General features: G+C 51.7%; 2 protein-coding genes across 6 annotated transcripts in view; both read right to left on the reverse strand.

Moving 5' to 3' along the window:
• COL7A1 (collagen type VII alpha 1 chain) overlaps window positions 1–2,078 on the reverse strand; it is a 32,055-nt gene extending 29,977 nt beyond the window's left edge. For all 3 annotated transcript variants that reach the window (XM_087430936.1, XM_087430935.1, XM_087430934.1), the window contains exons 1-4: window positions 1,923–2,078; window positions 1,250–1,430; window positions 198–357; window positions 17–110 (exon numbers count right to left, since the gene is read on the reverse strand). In XM_087430936.1, the coding sequence (XP_087287062.1) occupies window positions 17–110; window positions 198–357; window positions 1,250–1,430; window positions 1,923–2,007 (520 nt within the window). In that variant the 5' untranslated portion in view covers window positions 2,008–2,078. The remainder of the gene's footprint in view (window positions 1–16; window positions 111–197; window positions 358–1,249; window positions 1,431–1,922) is intronic.
• A 4,158-nt stretch (window positions 2,079–6,236) lies between these two features.
• Window positions 6,237–15,179, reverse strand: UQCRC1 (ubiquinol-cytochrome c reductase core protein 1). Of its 3 annotated transcripts, none has more exons than XM_014791717.2 (13): window positions 14,916–15,179; window positions 14,536–14,679; window positions 12,605–12,691; window positions 11,379–11,508; window positions 10,966–11,164; window positions 10,288–10,367; window positions 8,597–8,712; window positions 8,214–8,357; window positions 7,917–8,077; window positions 7,722–7,807; window positions 7,290–7,378; window positions 6,863–6,938; window positions 6,237–6,423 (listed from the first exon to the last, which is right to left on the reverse strand). In XM_014791717.2, exons 1-13 carry the CDS (start codon window positions 14,982–14,984, stop codon window positions 6,359–6,361), a joined length of 1,446 nt encoding a protein of 481 aa, XP_014647203.1. In that variant the 5' UTR covers window positions 14,985–15,179; the 3' UTR covers window positions 6,237–6,358. The 3 variants fall into 3 exon arrangements, with proteins under 3 accessions (XP_014647203.1, XP_004419715.1, XP_087287063.1); XM_004419658.3 differs by having other exon boundaries at window positions 14,536–14,676; window positions 14,916–15,022; XM_087430937.1 differs by lacking the exon at window positions 12,605–12,691 and having other exon boundaries at window positions 14,916–15,064.
• Between the last annotated feature and the right edge of the window lie 8,658 nt (window positions 15,180–23,837).

A 23,837-nucleotide genomic window follows, 5' to 3' on the forward strand; every position in this document is an offset into this window, starting at 1 on the left:
CCAGCTCGGTACTCACCCACAGCAAACAGCTTGACTCCCTGCCCCTTCAGCCTCTGGGCAGCTGTGTCTACCAGGTCCTGGGACTTCCCATCTGTGATGAGGATGCAGACCTGGGACAGGCGCAGGGGTCAAGTCAGGGCTGCCTCAGACACTTCACTTGGGTTCACTTTGGGAGGTATGGTAGGGTGAAAGATCACCTTGGGGACACCAGGTCGGGCCACCTGGGGCAGGAAGACATGGTCAGCCACATGGAGAATTGCAGCCCCTGTGCGCGTGTTGCCCCCCTTGTAGCTGAGCTCACGGATGGAATGGATCACGTCATCCCCTGAGCCAAGCGCATCCAGGCCAAACTCTGTCCTGTGAGGAAGGGGATTGGCAACAGGCTAGACGCCAGGACCTTTTCTGGCACTCGCCTCCAAGAGGCTCCAGGGGTGAGGGTTGTATCAGGCCCCCGTGAGGGTCCTCTTGGTTCTATGATTTCTGCCCTCCACCTCCGAAGCCCCCAGGTTAAACTCCTCAGGTGCCCTTTTATGTCCTGCCTGCGGCTGGGCCTAGGCAGGCCTGGAGCCCTTGGGGCTCCCAGCCTCGGGGGTCTGGATGTCTAGTTAATTAAAAAATTGTAGGAGGGGGGCCGGCCTGGTGGTGTACTGGTTAAGTTTGTGCCCTCCGCTTCACTGGCCCGGGGTTCATAGGTTTGGATCCTGGGCGGGAACCTATACCATTCATCAAGCCATGCCGTGGTGGTGACCCATATAGAAAATATAGAGGAAGATTGGCACAGATATTAGCTCAGGGCCACTCTTCCTCAAGCAAAAAAGAGGAAGATTGGCAACAGGTGTTAGCTCAGGGCCACTTTTGCTCACAAAAAAAAAAAAAAAAAATGTAGGAGGAAGGGCCCAGTTGTAGGGAGGTGGATGTTGGCCAGACAAGGAGGCCCTCTGGTGAATGGAGAGGCTGAAGGACTCAGGAGGCTAGAACATGGAGAGTGAAGCAGGCACAGGGCATCTGAGCCCCCTGGGCCCCCTCCTGGGCTCTCCATTTCCAGATCAGAAAAAACAGCCCCTGTCTTGTCCTGTCTAGGAGATCCCTGCTTCTGTCTCCAGAGGAGGTCCTGGCTGGTGGAGGGGGGAGCATCTCTGGGTTCCCTAAAGCCTAGCCTAGGGGTTTTTGGGCTCTCTGCTCCTGTCTGGCGGAGGAATCCTGGTGGGATGGGATCTCTGGGTCCCCAGCTCTGGGGGCCACCACTCACCGTGGGTCATCGCTGTACTGCACAGCAGCAAAGCGCACACCCTGCGCACTGGCTGCCCCAGAAAAGGGCAGCACCAGCCCCTCAAGGAAACCGCGCACTTCTCGGAAGTTGCTGCGGCCGATGGAGGAGGAGCCGTCAAGTAGAAACACGATGTCAGCGGCGTAAAGGCGCGTGCAGGTCACTGGGGTGGGAGGAGTGATCACGACCTTTTTTTGGAGCCCACCCACCCCTCTCCCAGCACTGTGGTTCCCTGGAACTAGGGACTGGAGTAGGGGAGCAGGCCACATCTGCTTTGCAAGCCGGCACAAGCCAGCTTGGGCCTGAAAACCCTAGAGTGAGCCGCGGTGGCCCCCGGAGCAGACGCGTCCCGGGAGGATTGGTGGGGAGGGAGAGTCGCCCCCGGGAGTGTGGACCTGGGACTGAGGAGGCCAGCGCGGAGTGAATAGGGTAGGGGACCCAGCGCTCATCTGGGGAGCCAGAACTTGGGTCCGAATAGGATAGGATGCGTTTTGGGAGACAGCGCGGAAAGCGGAGGGTTTGGGGAATCTGGCGAGAGTCAGGAGGAATGCGCGTGGGGTGGTGGGGGGCGGGATCCAGGGTGAAGGCCGGGTGGAGCCGCGGGTGACAGGGTGCAGTGCCCTAGACGGGGTCCTTCCTTCCCTGCCGTGCCCACCTCTCTCCCTTTGCTGGGCCGGTACTCGGGGCACCCCTGTCAGGATCCCGGCGTAGAGCGCGGCCACCAGGAGCCGCAGCCTCATCCTGGGTGGGGGAAACGGTTAGCCAGGACATCTGCCTCTGTCCCTCAGCCCCCGCGGCCTTAGCAGGTCCGATCCCAGCGCTCCCCCACCCGCAGTCCCGATCTTGCCTGCCTGTCCGTCGGCTCCCGCCGCCAGCCGCCGCCGCAGTCCCGCAGCCGCAACAGAGAAAAGTCCCTGATCCCGGGGGCGGAGCGGCGGGCGGGGACTCAGGCGGCCCGCCCCCACCCACCGTCCCAGAGGTCGCCGCCCGCGCCACCCCTCCCGTGGACAGATAATCTGACTCCACTTAAGTGTAAAGCCTCCCACCTCCTGTGGCTTCTAGGAATCCCCCAGAAGGTTCTCTACAGACAGATGCTGAGGCAGCCCCCTCCAAACCCTTCTAGGGTCAGAGGTCTTGGCTGCTTTTGGTCAAACACAGAGTGACTAGTAAAGTGACTGCTGGAGGCTGGAATTCAGATAGGTTCCTGGGGGCCAAAGAGGCAGCAGGATGGTGGGGGGTGGGGAAGGCTGCAGCTGGAGATGACTCACCCCACACCCTATGGGGGTGCCCAGACAAGCCCTCAGGCCATGAGTCCCGCCGGCCACTCCTGTGATTCAGCCATCCCTGTCTGTTGGGTCTCCTGTGCTCCACCCAATCCCCTTGAGGGGCAGAGCAGCCCCCAGCAAATGAGGGGCTCTGGGCTCATCCCAGGGAAAGCAAGGCACGACTGGGCTGCATCCAAGTAATGACCACCCCCACTTTGGAGGGGGAAGCCAGGAGGAGAGAATCTGTGTCATGCTTATGCATACGTGTCCATCCCAGCGTCCCACATCCTCTTCCATGCCCTGAACCATTCCCAGGCAGATGCCATCCAGCTGTGCCTTTGGGGGGGCTATCCATACATGGAAGGTGGGACCACCCACAGTGACAGCTCATCCCTCAGGAATCCACCCCCTCCTGCCTACTCCCCCACTAGTGAGCCTGTCCTTTCCAGGCCAGGTCCCCATACCCACACATCCTCTTTCTGGCCCACCAGAGTCCCCTCCTTCAATCTACTCTTCTTGAAGACCCCCTTCCACCCATCATCACCACCACGCCCAGGGGTTACCCTGGGCCTCTCCCTCGTTTCCTCACTGTCCTCATGGTCCACCTGTAGCTTCCACCTTCATAACTGTCCTTGCACCGCTCCTCTGCCCTTCAGCTGCCTGACTTCCCACCCATCTCCCTCAACTGGCCCGCCAGTTCAGGGACACTATCCTGAGAAGGTGAGTCTTTATATATGCATATCTGTTCATTATAGGAGGGTGACACCAAGGCAGAGAGACACTCTCAAAAAGAGCAGACTAGGGCCAGCCCGGCGGTGCAGTGATTAAGTGTGCGTGCTCCACTTCGGGGCCCCGGGGTTCGTTGGTTCAGACCCCAGGTGCGCACCGATGCACTGCTTGTCAAGCCATGCTGTGGCGGCGTCCCACATAAAGTAGAGGAAGATGGGCACGGATGTTAGCCCAGGGCCAATCTTCCTTAGCAAAAAAGAGGAGGATTGGCATTGGATGTTAGCTCAGGGCTGATCCTCCTCACAAAAAAAAAAAAAAATAGCAGGCCCTTGTTTATTTTTCTGCCAGTCCTGGATAATTTTGTGAAGCCCAGAAAGTACATCTATATTCACTACTGCCACTGGGCCTTTTCCAACATGCCTGGCCCCCTCGCTGCTCCTGGGAATCCACGGGCTAAGTGGGGAGAGATGGGGATGGCACTTCTGTTAAACTTGTCTCCCCTGCACTCCTCCAGGGCCTGAGGGCTCTGGTATGGCCACAGCTGGGGGCAATGAGGACCATCCATGCTGCCTGTTTCTGATTGCCCAGAAGGCTGGAGCTATAGAACAGCCCATTTTATCGCTGACCTCTCCCCCTATCATGGGATACAGTGCTGTGACTCATGGGGCCCAGAACCTTTTTCTAAGGTCACAGTCTCCTCAGCCTTGTCCCAGGAGCCCCCACCCCTTGAAGCTGTCCTACAGGGAGGGCAGCAGAGAACCAGACATGATCTCATTACAGAGGCAGCCCCTGCCCCCAAGACCCTCACCTCTTGTACAGCAAGGGTGGGTAAGAGCAGGGCAGAGCTGGCACATACAGTATGGACATAGACACAGGTGGGTCCAGCCTTTAGGGGAGACTGGAGGCCCAGCTGAGAGGGCGTTCAGGCAAACCTCATCAGAACCATGAGGGGTCCCCAAAACAAAGGAAGGGCTGCCTGCTGTGAGGGGGTCACTCAAAGCTTGCTGGGAGAGGCTGCTGGGGAGGTAGAAGCAAGGTTGGGGATGGGTGCGTGTCTGGAGCTCCCAGGAGGCTCATGAGTAGGTGTGTGGCCCTCTGAAGCCCCTGGCTCCAGCCTCCTGGCAGGCATACAGCCTAGGGCACAGCCCCAGAGGCCACCTCCCTCCATCAGGGCAGTGGGGCTTGAGTTCTGTCCTCCCTCTCACTCCCTTGGACATTTCCTTCTCTGGCTTCAGTCACCACCTCTGCCAGGTGGTACCATATCTGTCTCCAACTGGGGCCTTTTTTCAGCATTCCAGCCCTACACATCCCACTGCCTTGGACACCTTCAAATTTCTCACCAGAACTGTGGCCAAAGCTAGGCAGGTCATCCTCCTCTAACCTACTCCTTCCCTGGGGTACCTCAGCCCTGCTGGGGATGCTGTCCTGCTTGTGTCCCCCACAGCCCGCTCCAGCTCTTCCTACAGCCATGACCTCTGCTCTGCCATAGTGCAGCTCACCAGGCTGCCACAGAAATCCAGCATGAGAGTCCCCATGCTAAATGTCAGGTTGACCAAGTCACTTCTCTCCCAGTAACCTCTAATGCACCTCCCCCAACATGCCTCCAGAGTAAAGATCAAATTCCCTGGCTTGGTCTGCAAGGTCCATTAGGACCAGATCGCTCTTAGGAGCTCGAGTTCTCTCATGTGTCCAGCACCCCTGGAGCCTTTGAGGGTCAGGCCTGGGCTTAGAAGAGAAATCAAGCCCCATCCTCCAGGAGCTCAAACTTAGGACCACAGACTAGGCACTTGCTGTTCCCCTGGCCTGGTGTGCTGCAGCATCTGTAAGCACCCAGGGGTGGGCCTATCAGAGTTCTGCACTGTCCAGCAGCTTCTCTCCAGCTGGTCACAAAGTAGGAGGATAATCTGAGTGCCCCAGCCCTAGCTTCTATAAGGCACTTGACAGTTATTTCCTAATTGACAACTTGTGGCAACAAACAGGAGTGAAGGAAAAGCAATGGGGCAGGGTGGGAGTAACTCAAGGCTGGTTTTGGCTACCGCAAGGCTGGGATGCTGGGAGATTATTTGAAGTCTTCTTCTCAACAACCCTTGTCCCAGGACCCTGCTTATGATTGCCAGCAGCACCTTCCTCACAGGACAATCAAGCCCCTCACTTCTATTTCCCCCTGGGTTCCCAGGGAACCTGACTATGGAAGGGGTGGGGGGTGCAGGAAGAGGGGCGTACCTGCCCATCTGCCTTGGGGACCAGGGCCCAGAGGTGGAAGGACTAGACAGCTGAGAGCTCCACTAGGTCCTGGCTACTCAGAGAGATGGGGAGGGGCTTGTCGGGCCAGCAGCTCAGGACTTGCCTGGGACAGACCTAGTCGAGGGAGGGGGCTCAGGCCCCACTGAGCTCAGTGATATTCTTTGAGCCTGAGTCAGCAGCAAATCGAGGCAAAGGATTCTTCCCCTGCCTGTCCAGGCAGCAGTTAGAAACCAAATGGGAACACTATGCCCCAGGCTGTCCTCCTCCCAGAATCCAGAGTAAACATACAAAGGAAGCTTCCTCAGGGACAGTCCTTGCCCCCCAACCCCCACGCAGTCCCTCCGAGGGACCAGGGATTGCTAGAGGGTGATTGCATGGGACCCACAGTGAGGGGCTTCCCACCCGAACCCCCTGAGTTCCCAGACTGGGACTTCTACCAGGGCAAAGGCTGGGTCTGCAGTTCACATGGACTCTCACACCCCACTCTTGGGACAGACTGGCTAGGAGCATCCCCCACGTGGCTAAGTGGAAACATCTGGCCTCAGCTCCCCGCAGGCATCAAAGGCTTCCGGCCTCCATGCTGCAGCCCCCACGCTTGCCCCTGGCTGAGGACACATCAGCCTGTAGGAAGGCAGAAGGATCCAGGGGATGCAGAACTAGGGGGAAGTCCCTACTCCCCCATCCGCTGCTCGACATCCTCCATGCCAATGCCAAGAGAGGGACAACGCAGCTCTGAACACAGGACTTTATTGGTGGTAATCTGCAGCACAGGTTTGAAGAACTGAGGTAGTATGTTTGTGGTGGGGGGACCACGAACACCGGCCCCAGCCTCTTGCCTGCATGGGCTTCTTGCCTAGAAGCGCAGCCAGAACATGCCGCTACGGATCCGGTTGTAGTCTGGGAGCTGCTCAATGGGGCCTGTGGGGATAGATAGGGTGGAGCATCAGGGTGGGGTACTTGGCCTGTACAGGGACACCTGGCCCTGTGCCGCACCCAATTCAGAGCTGCCCAGAGCAGCACAAGACAGGCTTTGAGTGGAAAGAGGGAAGAGAACATTCCCCCAGGGGTGCTGAGCCTGTCCCTTCATGTTCTGGCCCTTGGAGCCCCACCCCACATGCGGAGGTGTCCATTACCTGGTGGGTGTGGGGTACTGATGGAGGCACCTTGGCAAGGAGTCAGGGAGCTGCTGGGACAGGTTTTCTGAGCAGGAACTCCCTGGCAGCCAGGCTATTGGGCAGAGCCTCTTGGGGGCCTCAACTTGCTGCTCCCAGTGTAGGCTGGGGGATGGGGGAGCAGAGGCGGAAGGGGAACAGAATGGCCTGAGAAGGACAAAGAGCAGGCATTCTAGGCCACTCACCCAATCCAGCCACTGCCGGACACTGGTCATAGAAGTACTTGGAGCAGACCTCACGCACCACACTGGCATCCACTTCCTACATGGTAAAGCAGAGGGCACACTGACTTACAGGCACCTGGGGAACATCTCGGCCAGTCAACATTAACCAACTGACCAAGATCTTCTACATGTACCATGAAGCTGCCCCCTCACCCAAAAGGGAAAAGGCAGCAGGGCTCTCCTTGCTGTAGACTTCCATGGGCCCCACCCATCCCCACAGCCATCAGTGCCTGTGCCCTGCCCTCTAATTATGCCACCCCTGCCAGTGACGTTGCCTAGGACACCAGGGATGCCAAAGGAGCAGTCCGCACTCTGTCAGGCTTCAACTCCCACCCTCTAGGAGTCTGCCAGATCAAGACTCCAGAACCTCTCCAGGGGCCTGTGTTACCGCAATCCTGCTTTCCCACTCAGCCAGGGGGATGCGGCGGCCATAGGTCAGGAGACTGCGTCCAATGTCCTCACACACAGGAGTGGTGCCTGTGAGGGTGGGGGAGGCTTACAGGTCCATCCAGTCCAGTCCTGGACCACGGGTACGCACCGAACCTCCAACCTTCACCTTCGGGCTGATATCTGGACCTTGGTCTGACCCCAGATCACAAACCTCACTTCTACAACCTGTTACCGTAGCAACTGGCTGCTGACCTGGCCCACCCACAGCTGTATCTGAAGCTCCAAACTCCAAGCCCCTGCAGGTGAGGTGGTGGGGTATGGCATGCCCTTCAAAGTTTTCCTTTCCAATCTCAGTTAGGAACTGTGGCCACACTGGGATTGTCACTGCCAGAATGCACTCCACCCCTCCCCACAGGGCTGCAGGACTCACCATCCAGATGAGATACCAGGGCATTTCTGAGGATGTTTTTGCCCCGGACCACCTCACTCTCCGTGGCACTGGTGCATAGGCGCATCCTAAAGCAGGGGGGTGGTATTCATTCTGAGAGACGATGCCGTCTCTTAGCCTCCCACTACTCTGCTCAAAGGCCCCGATCCCTCCTAGTAATACTGCACTGGCACTCACCACTGGCCTTGCAGGAAGAACATCATGTCATCAATGCTCATGCGGTCACAGACAAAGTGTGCACCCAGCAACCCAGTCTCTGCATAGCAGATGTTGAAGGTCTGGAAACTCTGACACAGCTTGTTAGCCACGGCAACTGAAGCCAGCGGGCTAGATAGGTGCTACCAGGGGCAAAAGTAGTCAGCACCCACCCTCTTGTCTGTGGCCCACACTCTGAACCCCCCAGTACAGGAAACCACAGCCCCAGCACCCTCTCTTCCTTGAAGCCAAAGTTCCATGGCTGCCCCTGGCACTCACCGTGCCGCCACCATAAGTGCAGTCATAGTGGCCGATGATGGCATTGGCCACTTGGAGGGCCACATTGTCCGGGTTGGCCCAGCCAGGCCCCTCCACCGCAATAGCCACATGGGCCAAAGGCAAGGCATCGTCACGGTGGCGGATCTGAAACAGTACATGGCAAGGCTGAGGGGCAGCCAGACTGACTAGGTGACCAGAAAAGGTGCCAGGTGTGGGTAGAGCGTGTACATGCATGTGTGAAGATGTGTGCTTGTGAGGCAGTAGCCACAGGACTCCATCCCACCTCCTGAGGCATCTCTGGAGTCATGAAGATAACCATGCACATGAGGGTCCTCCCAGAGGCCCCGGCTGAGAGTACTCCACCTGCCCACCAGGCAGCCTACCTCGCTGCCAGTGAAGCGGCATGGAGCGAGAGTGGGCACAGCGTCCTCTGTGTATGTCCCAGAGACGCTGCTGAAGTGCTTCTGGGCGAGGTCTAACAGCTGCCGGTGCTCCACCCCTGCCGAGACAGACAGCAGCGTTACTGGCCAGCCAGGGTCAAAGCACAGGGTAGGGGGAATCACACATAGGCAGAGGCCTCCACGTCCTATCTCACTGGAAGATGGCAGAAAGAAGACATGGTATCAGGACAGAGTGAGGGAAGAGGATCCTCCACAGACAGACTCTGCCTCATGGATGGGGCAGGCACCTCAGGGTGGAACAGCTCCCATCACCTCAGACACAGGAAAGCAGCAGCATGCTGAACTTAAAAATGGGTTCCTATGTGATGCATTCTCAACTGCATCAAGGATGGGCACAAGGCCACCTGCCCTGCCTTGTCCCTCTAGCCCTTCCTCAAGCAGATCCTGGCTGCTGCCCCTGTGAGGGGTGGCAAGTGAGAGGGCACAAAGAGGTACTACTGCAGGGCCGTGACTAGCTCTGGGGTCCCTTGAGAGCTGGGGACATTCACAAGTAATATGAATTCATGCCCTCAGGACCCCTGCTGGACCTCACCTCCTCACCTCTACAAGAGGAAGCCTCTGCTGCCTTAGCACCTAGACTGGTGGACGCTGTGGCAGTGGGCAGCCTTCCCCAGAGTGTCAGCCCACCAGGTGCCTTGGCCTTTTATTCTTTCCTTCCTTGAGCTCAGACCTTGTGGGACTCAACCAAGTCTGACGTGTCAGTAGCTCAAACTGCTCTTGTTCCCCAGGTTCGCTGGCCCCAAAGCCACCAATAATGCTCTTCCTATCAGTCTTTTTCACCCACCCAGTTGCCAAGGCCATAAGCTGGGGAAGTATCCTTGACCCTGTTCCCATCCCCTCCCCACCATGTCCAGACCTCTGTCAAATTTCCATCTATAAAACCATGTTGAGTCCATCCATTTCCCTCCCTTGCTCCTGCCATCTCCCACCAGGTACCTGCCACAGCCCCTCCCTGGTCTGCCTGCCTCCGTTCTGGCCCCCACATGGCAGCTAGAGCAATCCTTAAAATACACATCAGGGCACAACACTGCCCTTCTCCTCTGTTCAGGTCCCCCACTACCTCTCTAACTAACTCCCACCATTCTTTAGGCTTCTGTTCAAACAACACGTGCTTCAAAAGCAATCCCCTAACCTCCAACTGAGTACCCCATTAAAATTCTCCTACTGCTGCATGCCTTCCTTTCAAGGCACTGTCCAGTCTGTCATCAAATGTACATCATCACACATCCAATGTCTGGTCTGCCCACTGGCAAGGCCACAAGGAACAAGCCTGGAGGCTTGAATCTCCCACCAGCCTGCAAACTGGGTCTCCTAGGGCCCAGTGGGGCTGAGAAAAGCCTGAGGCCTGGAGGCGCCAGCAGCCCAACTGAGGCCTATACTAAAGACGGAGAGTAGCATCCTGCGTGGCCAGTCCCAGTGGTGGCAGCAGGGTAGAATCCTACCCCACCTCAGACAGCTTGGGAGAGAGGTCACTCCCCTCAAGGACAGCAGGGAACAGGGTCTCCAGAAGTGGAAGATTCTCTATGGTCATAACCAGGAGATCTGGATCCTGATAACCAAGGCTGGTGCCGACCCACCCATTACCACAGGGCTTCCGTGAGCCCATCACTCACCTCCAGCTGCTGCCAGCACCATGCGAGGGGCCTTGTAATGCCGGTTGAGGTACTCGGTCAGGTCTGCACGAGACAGCTTCCTGCCAAGACATACGGCCAATGGGTGAACACCTCTCCCAAATCACAGTAATTTGGGTCACACAAAACAGGGCTGAGGAGACAGACATGAGAGACAGGAGAAACATAGATTCTCTGGACAGCAAGACCTAGCACACCACTCAATCCCCTCCCCATCTCTGGCACCCACTCCTCTGGGGCTCAGAAGGCAGCCCTCACCTGACCCCACCTCACATCTGACCTCAGGACAGGCTCATAGTCCTCTCTGAGGAGGGTGCAAGCAGCGAGCTGACACTCTGGGGCCTCTTGAGGGGCAGCATCAGAGCTCATCCCACCAGAGGACAAGAAGCCACATGGATGGGATATCTAGAGGCTTCGTCCCTCAGGCTGTCATCATATGCATGGAAATGTATCCTAAAACAAAGCCCGAGTGAGGACCACACAGGCATTTAACAAGACTCACAGGGACCACATGGCAACACAGAAAACGTCTCCAGTTGTGTGAATTAGGAAAATAAATAGCACAGGCAGTCAGTCAACTATAAACAAATTTGTGTGGACGTGGCCCGGCCAGGCCAGAATGGGGGAACAAATTCCACCACAGGCCCTGCCAACTCGCACCTGACATTCTCACTGGGCCCCTCCACAGCCTGGGCTAGAGGTGTGCCCTGGAACGCCGTGGCATGCAGGTAGTCAAAGACCACATCCCGCATAGATGCATCATTCTCCTGCAGCTCCCGCAGGATCACATCACGCTCCTTCTCAATCTGTGAGTCTTCCAGGCTGCAGTTCTGCACAATGTCGGCCAGGAGTTCCACAGCTGGATGCAAGAAGGACAGGTTTAGGCACCAGGTGGGCCACCAGAGACCAGTAACAGCACAAAAGCCCCAGGTCTGGCACCCCTGGTTGCCCTGCTGCAAGACCATACTCTAAGGGTAACCCCATTCTTCAGCCAGGACAGGAGCTCCTGGGTGCCTGTCCTCTGCACACTGGAGTCCTATCCCCCTGTCCCTGCCCCCTCCTCCAGGCATTACCTTTCGGCAGGTCCTTGGATAGTGCCTTGATGTAGTAAGCCGTGTGCTCCCGGGTGCTATAGGCATTAAGATGGGCCCCCATGCTCTCCACCTCCTTCTCCAAGGCATTACCAGGCCGATTCTTTGTTCCCTGGAACCAGATATCAACAGGACCAATCAGGAGCCACATAGGAGCCCAGAACCCCCATCCTCACAGGCTAAAGTCCCAGCAGGACCACTGGTCCATAGGTACCTCTCTCAGCAAAGACTCTGAGGATATAGGGCCCAGAGTCTGTGCTCACCAAGCGCTAAGCAAGCCGTGAACTGAGCAAGACCACAGCATCATGAGCCAACAGAATGGAGACAGCCAGGGGCCAGGAAAGAAGGGCACGGCCAAAATAAGTATTACCTGAAATCCAGAGCTCCTAAAACAGCCTGACCTTACCAGTATTCCTCCTTCCCTTATTGACAGTTATAATCAGGCAAGCGCACACCTGTGTTCAGGTGATGCTATCACTACCCACTCTCCCTCAATGCCATTCACACGACTCTGTGTGTGTGCTCCTGGCCTCTATGGGACTCAACCCTAGTCCTGTGTGTGTGTGGCAGTGGTGCTGTCCATTGGCACATACACATGCATGTTGACATCTATACACACCTGTGATGCTACAGCTGGCTAGGCTGCCTGTTCCTGCTCCACATCCCCGCCCATCCCATATCTCCTCCTCCATTTTTTTCATTCATTTAAAAAACTCAGTCTCTACTCCATGCCAACATAGGCTGGCTGAGAGGCTACAGTGGTGACTGTCCCCACCCTCAGGAAACCTCAGTACTCACTTCTACAAACAAGGGATGCCCAGGTATTCCACCAGAACAGAGCATTTCACAAGAATGCATGCCCACCCAAGACTGTGGCTTTCTTGCAATGCATGTGTATATCTATGTGTGTTCCATAATTCCACATCAGTGCATGCACACAACACAGGTCTTACTACTCCGGTAAAGAGTGGGGCTCCTGTGGCTCCCTGGGGTTTTTTTGGCTCTGGGGGCCTTGTGCAGGGGCTCGCCAGATAGGTGCTCACTCAGGTGAGGCTAAGCCCACATGGCTCCTTCCAGAAAGGCCAGCCAGAGATCACGCCCCAGCTGAAGCCTATAATTAAGGAGGCTGACTTTTCTGACCTGCATCCTCAGGAGGGACAACAGGCAGCTCTAAGCCCAGGGGAGAGGCAGGACTTCAGGAGCCTCACCTTGAAAGCCAGATGCTCCACAAAGTAGCCTGCCCCATTGTTCTTCTCAGTCTCGTAACGGCTGCCAACGTCAATCCACACCCCCACCTGGACAAGAAGACGCCAAGAAAGGTAACTAAAAACCACCCCAGCCCCCCACTTACACTCCACCGTGGGTGACTCAGTACAAGCCTCAGGCAGGGACTCATGGTCCCAGGGTGGGAGAGAGCTGTCTCGGCAGGACCCCTGTGCTTAGAGGTGCAGCCGGTGCCCTGGGCTGCATCACTTCTGCTTCCTGCTCTATTTCCTGACTGGTTATCAAGGACCCAGGGAAGTTTCTAACTGTACACGTTCACCTGGTCCCATCACCATATGAAATTCTTAAATTCAGTCTCGCTTTTCAGTTGATTCTTTCTTTTTTTCTAAGCAAGCAACACATCATTTGCAGACAACTTATTTTCTCCTTTGTAAAAATTATACCCTGCTTTTGTTCTGGTGATTTTAACCTCCAACCATTAAGGAAGGAGGCTATTGGTTTAGACATTGAACATTTTATCCTACTAAGGAAGTAGCCTTCATTCACACTTAAAAAAAAAAGTTTTTACTCAGACCTGGAGACCTAACACTGCCAAGTGTCTCCTTGGCACCCAATGAGAGAATCTTATAATTTTCTTGTTTTTTTTTCGGTGAGGAAGATCAGCCCTGAGCTAACATCCATTGCCAATGTCCCTCTTTTTGCTGAGGAAGATTAGCCCTGAGCTAACACCTCTGCCCATCTTCCTCTGTTTTGTATATGGGATGCTGCCACAGCACGGCTTGATTAGCAGTGCGTACGTCCGCACCCAGGATCTGAACCCACGAACCCCGGGCCACCAAAGCGGAGCATGCAAACTTAACCACTACGCCACTGGGCCAGCCCCTTATAATTTTCTTAATATCCTTCTGGTGTGTTGTGAAAGACACATCACACCACTCACTCAACATGGTCACATGGATCTAGTCTTTTAATTTACTATTTGTTCACAACTAATTTAAAATTTTCATATCTACTTTCTTAAGAGATGTGGACATACATACCCTATGTCATAAATTCTTACATAAACGTCTATTTCACATCTAACATCTTGGAAAGCAAGGTGCACTTTACAATCCATGGTATCCTCTGATTATAACTGACAGCATTCTCTGGCACTAGCACACAGTGATGCTCCTGACAATCTAGAGCATCTTAAGAGTCCATGGAACACAGATTCTCTACCAAGCTTTCTTAACAGGCTTTGGGTCGGTTTATACAGGTGCCATATAACAAGGAAGCTGCCCATCACCTTTTGCTGTATTCAGTAACAACTTATATCATAGAACGTTATTTGTTCCTGGAAAACTGAAAGCAGTTACCAATAAAACCACTTAGCCATGGAGTTTGGGGTGGGAAGGAGGAGGATTACTTCTTGAGAATCTTCTTACCTATTCATATATCTAGCCAAGATTTCTATCCTTGAGTCAATTTTTAAGATTTTTTTTTTCGGAAGATCATCCACTGCAATGGAATCTTCAAATGTACTTCTTCCGCAATGCATTCCTGGTCTAGCCAGAAGATTATGACTTTGGGCTGTGAGGCAGGCAGTCACCTAATGTCTCTGAACCCCATTTTCCTCGTTGTAAAATGGAAACAGGATCACTTCTCTCATCTAAGCTGCTTAAGAAAAAGCTGGAAAAGAACCTGGCCTCCTGGTTCACAGGCATCATATGCTAAATGAGTGTTGGCTATAGTGAGGACTGCCCCCAAGAAGTCAAAGCGTAGGTGGTGTCGGCATTGGGGTAGATCAATCCAGTGGTGAGTGAGCAGGAGAGTGACCCAAACCAGAGGACTCGAGCCCAAGGTCACAGCCCGACCTGGGAAAAGACGCCTGGCCCAATATGGAGGCGTCCTCCCAACAGCGGCCCCCACTCACCGTGCAGGTAGGCTGGGAGGACTCCTCCGAGGCCACTCGCAGCCCGCTGTCCAGCAGGCTGACCTGCGTCTCTGGCACGCTCTGGAGGGCCTGGGCGAAGGTGGCGGTGCCCCGGAAGGCAGGAGACCTCAGCAGGGCGGGCTGCTAGAAACGGGCGGCCGCGAATGAGGACTGGGTTGGGAGATCGCTCCTCAGCTCCCATGCCCACAGTGGGATCCCCGTCCCCGCCCCCCCGGCCAGCCGCGAGACTCCCAGCCCCGCCCTGGGCCGTGACCTTCCCACGGCCCTGACCCCGCGACCTCCTCGATCTTCACCCGCTGCAACTAACAGCCCGCTCCCCGTCCGCGCTCCGTAGCCCTGCGCTCTCGTTGCCACCTCACCGAGCGGCGGGTGCACAGCAGCACTCGCGTCGCGGAGCAGGCCGCCCGGCAAACCACGGAAACCGCCATCTTCAAGCTCCAGTCGGCGTTGGGCCGCGCCACGCATGCGTAGAGTAGACGCGGTGGCGCCCCAGGCGCAGGCGCAGTTACGCAGCCTTGGCGCTCGGCCGCCCCCGGGGGGCAATCCGGGATATTTACTCCGGGCTGCTTGCTGGTTCTGTCGGCGCGTCCGCCGGTACGTACGTGCGTCAGTCCATCTGGCTCTCTCTTCGTCGTTCTACGCGAGTCCGTCCGCGGTCTAGTCCTCTTCCCCTTTCACCTATGGGAGGCAGAGTTGGAGATGTTTCTCACGAACCGCGGGCGCTCCGAGTCCACTGCGTGTCCGCGGATCACAGCCCCGGAGCAAAAGCATCTACGTGGAATCCTGGGACTACGAGGCAGCTGCTGAAAGTCACGATTTTCTCTTTTAAAAAATGAAGTAAATTCAGACGGTTGACATGGAAGGAACTTAACGATATATTGCTAAGAAAAAAGGAAGAACTTAGAGACCAATTTGTGAAAAGGATTCCTTGTTTGGAAAACACACATACACACACACAACAAAACGACGTGCCTCTTCAGATAGACTACATAGAAAAAAATCCGGAGGAACTCACTCTAAGCTTTCAGCCAGGTGACTTCCGGAAAATGGGTGCAGAGGAAGGGAGAGAAAGCTACCATTTTTACATTCCTGTATTATTTTAATACAACTTTTTTTTTTTTTTTTTTTTTTTTTGGTGAGGAACATTAGTCCTGAGCTAACATCTGTTGTCAGTCCTCTTCTTTTTTACTGAGGAAGATTGGCCCTGGGCTAACATCCATGCCAATCTTCCTCTTTTTTGCTGAGGAAGACTGGCCCTGGGCTAACATCCGTGCCCATCTTCCTCCACTTTATGTGGGATGCTGCCACAGCATGGCCTGACAAGCGGTGTGTCAGTGCGTGCCCAGGATCTGAACCAGGGCTGCCAGCAGTGGAGCACGCACACTTAACCACTACGCCACAGGGCCAGCCCCAGAACAGTTTTGTATTTACAGAAAAATTGAGCAGATAGTACAGAGTTTCCTATATATACCCCCATACACACGTGCACAGCTTCCCCTATTATTAACATCTTACATTATTATAGTACATTTGTTACAATTAATGAAATAATATTGGTACATTATTATTAAAGTCCATAGTTTATTCAGATTCCCTTAGTTTTTACCTGATGTCCTTTTTCTGTTCTAGGATCCCATCTAGGATATCACATTACATTTCATTGTCATGTCTCCTTAGGCTTCTCTGGCCTGTGACACAGCCTCCTACAGTGACCACCGCATTCTGTACAATCCTTCAAGCAGAGCTCCCCCAGAGAGCTCACTATGTGCAGTTCCTCTCCTCCCATTCTCTCCCAAAGCCTCTCCATTCCAGCCCCCACTTCACTCCTCCAAAACCACACCTGTCAATGTAATCAGTGAGCTCCATGTTGCTAAATCCAATGGCCAATGCACAGTCTCATTTAAGGTGATTGGCCACTTGTTCCTCCTCAGAGCCTCATCCCTTTTCCGCCTCCAGGTTCCCATGCTATTCCCTTCTTTGTCCTACCTCCCTGGACTCTCCTTCTTAGCAATTCTGTTGGTTCCTCCTCACCTCCTGAGTTTTACACAGTGAGTGCCCAGGGCTCAGTCCTGGCACCTCTTCCCTTCCTGATCAAAACACTCCCTGGTCATCTCACCCAGCCTTATGGCTTCATTGCTGTCTATATATACAATGACTCCTATATTCCCACCATTTACTCACCATCTCTCCTGGAGGGCCATCAGACATCTGAGTTAAGCATTGGAGCTGAACTTTTCACTTTCCCTTCCAAACTTGTTCCTCCCATAATTATCTTCATCTCAGTAAATGACACTTCCGTTAACCCAGTTGCTCAGGCTAAATATCTAGGAGCCCTCTTTGACTCCTCACTTTCAAAATCCACACCCAATCCTTTAGCAAATTCTGTTCCAAATAATTTCTCAATCCAGTGACCTAGCTCCCTTTCCCCACCCCCACTGCTACCCCGGGATGAGAAGGGAAGGCCAGTGAGACAACCAGGAAGTGAGATGTTGCAGATGCCCAGGGAAGGATGTGTTTCAAGAGATTGGTCAAAAATGGAAATGTTACTAAAAGGTCAAGTACAAGTAGTGGCCATTGCAACGATTTGGCAAGAGTCTTCGGTGACTCGTTGATCTTCTGGAATTTACTTGGTATATGGAGTGAGGTGAGGTCAAAATATCCTTTTTCCTCCTAAATTGCAAACTGAATTTTGGGACAGCATTTCTTGACCAGGCCTCCTTTCTCTATCCATCTCTGAGACTCCCTTTATTACTCCCTGAGATTCTCACACCTGTAACCAGGTCCATGCAGACTGCCTGAGAGGGCTCTGGCACTCACCTTACTCTTCTCACTCAGTATTTGTTTGATATACTCACCATTTTTTTCTTCTGGATTAAAAAAAAATTTTTTTTTGAGGAAGATTAGCCCTGCACTAACATCTGTTGCCAATTTTCCTCTTTTTCTTTTTTCTCCCCAAAGCCCCAGTACTAGTTGTGTATCACAGTTATAGAGTCGTAGCTCTTCTATATGGGATGCCGCCTCAGCATGGCTTAATGAGCGGTGAGTAGGTCCACACCTAGGATCCGAACAAGCAAACCCCGGGCCACCGAAGAGGAATGCGTGAACTTAACCGCTACACCACCAGGCCAGCCCCTGGATTTTTTTATTTTTATGTTATTTCTTTAATTTTAGCTTTAACTTGTGCTACCATATACATAAAATTTAGCATCTATAACTGTATAGTTAATAATAGTTGTCAGTGGCATTAACTACATTCAAAATGTTGTGCAACCATCACCACTATTTCTAAAACTTTTTTGTCACCCAAAACAGAAACTCTGTACCATTAAGCAATAACTCACCATTTTTCCCCCTTCCTCCTTCCCCTGGTAACCTCGATTCTATTTTCTGTCTTTATGAACTTGCCTATTCTAGATATTTCACGTAAGTGGGATCGTACGATATTTGTTGTTAAAAAGACAACAGGCCCAAAATAGAGTCACTATGCTAAGCCCCATGTTACCAGACCAAGACAACTTAAGTTAAGAAATGGAATCTTAAACCAGTCAATCAGGAATTGCCTGATCAGCACTAGTTAGTCCATCTGCCTGGTAGACCCCTGCCATCCCCTACAGGAAAGTAATTTTGCAATAACCAACCTACTTTTTTGTCTAATATAACCTCCTTGTTCCTGCTCCCTTCTGCCTATAAAGGTCTTTCATTTTGTGCAGCTCCTTGGAGCTCCTTTCTATCTGCTAGATTGGATGCTGCCCAATTTGAATTGATTTTGCTCAAATAACCTCAAAATTTTTAATATGCCTCGGTTTATCTTTTAACGTTGTCCTTTTATGTTTGGCTTATTTCACTTAGCATAATGTCATTTATCCATTCAACTGTTGATGGACACTTGGGCTGTTACTACCTTTTGTCTATTGTAAATAATGCTGCAGTGAACACTGGCATACAAGTATCTGTTTGAGAGCCTGCTTTCAATTCTTTTGGTATATACCTGGGAGGGGTATTGCTGGATCACATGGTAATTCTATGTTTAGTTTTTTGAGGAACTGCTAAACTGTTTTCCATAGTGGCTGTATTGTTTTACATTCCCACCAGCAACGCACAAGGGGTCTAATTTCTCTACATCCACACCAATATTTGTTCTCTTCCATTTTTTTTCTTATAATAGCCATTTTAATGGGGGTGATGTGATATCTCATTGTGGTTTTGATTTGTATTTCTTCAATGACTAGTAATGTTGAGCATCTTTTCGTGTATTTATCGGCCATTTGTATATCTCCTTTAGAGAAATGTCTATTCAAATCCTTTGTCCATTTTTGAATTGTGTTGTTTTGTTGTTGTTGAGTTGTAGGAGTTCTTTATATATGCTGGATATTAATCCCTTATTAGATATATGATTTACAAATATTTTATCTCATTTTGTGGACTGTCTTTTTACTCTCTTGATAGTATCCTTTGACGCACAAAAGGTTTTATTTTGATGAAGTCCAATTTATCTATTTTTTCTTTTATTGCCTGTTCTTTTGGTGTCGTACTTAAGAAATCATTGCCTTCTCCAAGGTTATGAAGATTTTCATCTATGTTTTCCTCTAAGAGTTTTATACTTTTAACTCTTAAATTTAATCCTTGGTACTTTTTAGTTAACTTTGTATATGATGTAAGGTAAGGGTCCAACTTCATTTTTTTGCATGTGGATATCCAGTTTTCCCAGCACCATTTATTGAAAAAACTGTCTTTTCCCCATTAAACAGTCTTGGCACCGTTGTTGAAAACCAATTTACCATACGTGTGCAGGTTTATTTCTGGTCTCTCTATTCTATTCCATTGGTCTATATGTCTATCCTTATAGCAATACCACACTGTATTTTTTTTTTCTTGTGAGGAGACCAGCCCTGTGCTAACATCTGCCAATCCTCCTCTTTTTCTGCTGAGGAAGACTGGCCCTGAGCTAACGTCTGTGCCGATCTTCCTCCACTTCATGTGGGATGCCACCACAGCATGGCCTGACAAGTGGTGCCTCAGTGCACGCCTGGAATCCAAACCCAGGTCACCAGCAGCGAAGTGCACGCACTTAACTGCCACGCCATGGGGCCGGCCCTCAAAGTGTGTATTCCTTATTGTGTGTGGTCACTAAAGTTTCTGTTCTATTGTCTCTGTGGTCAGCCAATGACCTGATGAAGATTTCCTTTAATGTCTTGCTCCCAAAAGGGAGGTGGGAATGGGGGTGGAGGAGTACTGTCTATTTAAATCCTCTGCAGCTGGGAAGCCACTTCAGCCTGGGGGTTGAAACAGCAGAAATTCACTGAAGTTTACCAGATTCTTCATCAAGCTCTCCCTTGGATGCTGCAAGTGTTCAACTAGACTTCAGTGCTACCAAAAAGTTGCTATAGAGAGTTTCCACTAGCTCAGTAGTTGTTTTGGTGGAGGGATGGATTCCTGGAGCTTCCTACCCTGCCACCTTTCATGATGTCACACTCTGTTTTAGACTATTTATAAAAATAATGCTTTGTCAATCTAAAAGAAAACCCTAATTTGATTAGAATTGTATCAACTCTGATAATTTTGGGGGAAAGTGTTTTTCTGGAGAGTTGGCTGAGAATTGCTAATATCAAGTCCTAGTTCCATTATGTTTAATAGTTTTTCTCTCAATCTGTCTCCCTCCTCTTGCCTTTTACCATAAGTAGCAAGAATAAACCAGGCTTCACTTTCAACACTTTGCTTGGAAATCTCTTCTGCTAAATATGCAAGTTCATCATTTACTAAGTTCTGCTTTCCACCCAACTGCAGGATGCAATTTCACTAAACTTCCTGCAACTATTTCACAATGATTCTTTTTCCTCCTACTTTCCAATAACATGTTCCACATTTCCTTCTGAGCCCTCACTGGCAGCATTCTTCAAGTCCAGATTTCTGCTAACAGTAGGTTGAAGGCAGTCTTGGCTTTTTCTATTATGCTCCTTGACATTCTTCCAGTCTTTGCTCACTGTGCAATTCCAAAGCCATTTCTACATTTTTAGAATTTGTTACAGCAGTAGCTCACTCTTGGTACCAACATCTGTATTAGTTTTCTATTGAGGCTATAATAAATTACCACAAACTTAATGGCTTAGAACAACACAAGTTTATTATCTCATGGATCTGTAGGCACAAAGTCCAACATGGATCTCATTGAGCTAAAATCAAGGCATCAGTAGGGTTGTACTCCTTTCTGGAGGCTCTAGGGGAGAATTTGTGTCCTTGCTCATTCCAGTTGTTGGCAGAATTTAGATCCTAGTGGTTGTAGGACTGAGGTTCCTATTTTCTTGCTGGCTATCACCTGAAGGTCATTCCCAGCTTCTAGAGGCCATTGAAATGCCTTGGATCTTTGGATAGTGGAAGATCCCTTCCACCATCTTCAAAGCCAGCAGCAGAGGATCAAGTACCTTTCACACTTCGAATCTGACCAACTCTTCTGCCCTCCTTCTCCACACTTTTAATGCTCATGTGATTACATTGGGCCTACCAAAATAATGCAGAATAACATCCTTATCTTAAGGTTTTTAACCTTAGTTTCATCTGCAAGGTTATTTTTGCCATGTACTGTACCATATTCAGATTCCATGGACATCTTTTTTTTTTTTTTAAGGTTTTTTTTTTTTTTTAGATTTTATTTATTTATTTTTTTCCCCCGAAAGCCCCAGTAGGTAGTTGTATGTCATAGCTACACATCCTTCTAGCTGCTGTATGTGGGACGAGGCCTCAGCATGGCCGGAGAAGCGGTGCGTCAGTGTGCGCCCGGGATCCGAACCCAGGCCGCCAGCAGCGGGGTGTGCGCACTTAACCACTAAGCCACGGGGCCGGCTCCATGGACATCTTTTTTTTTTTTTTTTTTTTTTTTTTAAAGATTTTATTTATTCAGTTTTTCCCCCCAAAGCCCCAGTAGATAGTTGTACGTCATAGGTTCACATCCTTCTAGTTGCTGTACGTGGGACTCGGCCTCGCGTTGGACGGAGAAGTGGTGCCTCGGGGCGCTCCCGGGATCCGAACCCGGGCCGCCAGCATCAGAGCGCGCGCACTTAACCGCTAAGCCACGGGGCCGGCCCTCCATGGACATCTTGAGGGGCCATTATTCTGCCCACAACTTCCCTAGGAGGCACCAACTCCCAACCCTCCCCAGAGCTCCTTCTTTTCCCTGAAATCCTGACCATGTTATAGTTCCTGGACCAGGTCAAGGTCTGTCCCCCCACCAGACCCTTGTATGTGCTTGTCCTTCTGACTGGAGCTCTCTCCCCCTTCTATAGTCACCCCACTCATCCTTCAGGTCCCAGCAGTCAGCCCACTCCTGCCCCACCCCAACTGAGCCAGCACACCTCTCTGCAGAGTAATTGCCCTTTTGAGTCTATTTCACCACCACCACCACCCTCCCTTATTTGTGAGTGGGTGAGGGAGGAGCCAGTTCTGTTCTGTACATCAGCAGATCCTGGCATCCACCATAGGACTAGCAAACAGGTGCTCATTGAACCTTGCAGAATGTAGAAGTAGACCTAACAAGAGGCCAATGAAGCTCAAGCTCCAACGCCCTTCATTTCTAGGCCTTGGGAGGAGCCCCACTAGTGTATTCATAGGGTCAAGTATTTTTGGAAAACTTGCAAAACTGAGATACTCTAACTGTACTCAGTGAGGACCTCTGTCCTTTCCCACTCAGACTCCCCTCCACCCCACTTCCCCTCATGTAGGGGACATCGGAGAGGCTGTGACATTTTTGAGGTCCAGCCAAGAGGAAGGTAGGTTGGGGATTGTCCCAGGTCGGTTCCTCTGGGAAGCAGAATCCAAGAGGGAGCTCAGGATGTTTTCCAGAGTCCTTTAAGATCAGCATCTGAGGGAGGGACGGAGGGAAAGCGTTGGGCTGAGGGAGAATACTAGCTGTGATGGGGCTCTTTACCACTGAGGTAGACCCGTCTGCTGGCTGCCTTCTTGGTGGCTGGCAGCAGCCGGCCTTCCTTGAAGGGGGACCCAGGCAGCACATCTCCAAGTCTACCACAGGGACGCACTTGGTTTGGGTTAGAGGGACATCTTTATGTGGCTTGCTCCACTCCTGTGTATGGTTAGCTTATTGCTCCTGTCCTGGTGTAGGAATGGCCTCTAGAAACCTCCTGCCAGGTCCAAGCTCCTAGTCAGGATGGAAGTGCAAGGTCCTATTGTCCCACTTTTCTGCCCAGTGCTAGAAAAATTGTGGGCCATGGAGAGAAAAAAAAGCTTTGAAATGTATGGACCCAGCAGCTTATCTGTGGAAAATTCTTCCAAATCATACGGGTACTATATGAAAGAAAGTTGATGAGTTTCCTAAATTTGAAAACAATCCAGACCACTTATGTGACACCATCAATAACAGGTTATAAGATAAATTTGCTGAACTATCAATAATTAAAACACAAATTTCAATCAACCATGTTAGAAGGGAGATTGAATTACCTTTCTGTTCTCTGTATGGAAAATATTTCCCCCAAAATTACAAAATCCTCATCCTATGCAGAGGCTATCAGAGTGAGCAGCCAGAAAATGTAGGGGAAAAAGTATTACAGAAATGTGTCAGGAAGTCACTACAAATATGTTACTGTTCTGCATTTTGCATTGTAATTTATCAGTTTTTTAACAGTTGTAATTTCTCATGATTTCTTTTCTCATTATTTTAATTCACTTCTGTTTCTATTTTTGAATTCATAATGTCATATTTTTTCAAAAACAGAGACCTTAAAAATGCATAGTCCTAGGTACCCACTCAACCTGGACTGCCTATGATATAGAAGGAAGGATATAGAGGAGGGGGGAAGGTTCAGCCCTCACTTCACTTCCAGGGGCCTTAGAGCAAGGGCCACTCAGACGCCAGAGCATATTTGAGACCACCACAAAAATGAAGGCCCCCACCCCCAGCTTAGGCTGCAGCCCCAACCAGGAGTTCTAGTGACTCAGCCAAGTTATCACCTCTGGGCAGCCCTCCCTGGACCACCCAAGTCTGCCCTGATGGTCAAGTCTTCTCCCACTACACTGGAGGCCCCGGAGGAGCAGCTGTATTTGTGGGTGGGATCCTTAGGGAGGAGGAGTCAGTTGGTGGGGGCAATGGAGCAGTGTGAGCCAGCCTGGGCCCCACCTGCCCACCCATTCTGGGCACTGAGGCCTCAATAAGTCTGCTGGCTCTAAAAGTAGAAAGGGGACATAGGGTCCAGGCAGGCCTGGAGAGAACAGACACACAGGCCCAAGCCTGGTCCAGAGCCTCAGGCCATCCCCACCCCGACTGACCACCAGGC

This window comes from Ceratotherium simum, chromosome 5 (assembly GCF_057802395.1).
Source record: "Ceratotherium simum simum isolate JZ-2026a chromosome 5, ASM5780239v1, whole genome shotgun sequence".
Classification (NCBI taxonomy): Eukaryota; Metazoa; Chordata; class Mammalia; order Perissodactyla; family Rhinocerotidae; genus Ceratotherium; species Ceratotherium simum.

Excerpts from the sequence above, each read along its gene's own strand:
- UQCRC1 (XM_014791717.2), bottom strand. The coding sequence starts at position 14,984 with ATGGCGGTTTCCGTGGTTTGCCGGGCGGCCTGCTCCGCGACGCGAGTG. Across the intron at positions 8,078-8,213 it reads GCACTTATGGTGGCGGCACG|CACCTATCTAGCCCGCTGGC; the intron begins GTGAGTGCCAGG and ends TGCCCCTGGTAG. Across the intron at positions 6,424-6,862 it reads TCCGGCAGTGGCTGGATTGG|GCCCCATTGAGCAGCTCCCA; the intron begins GTGAGTGGCCTA and ends CTATCCCCACAG.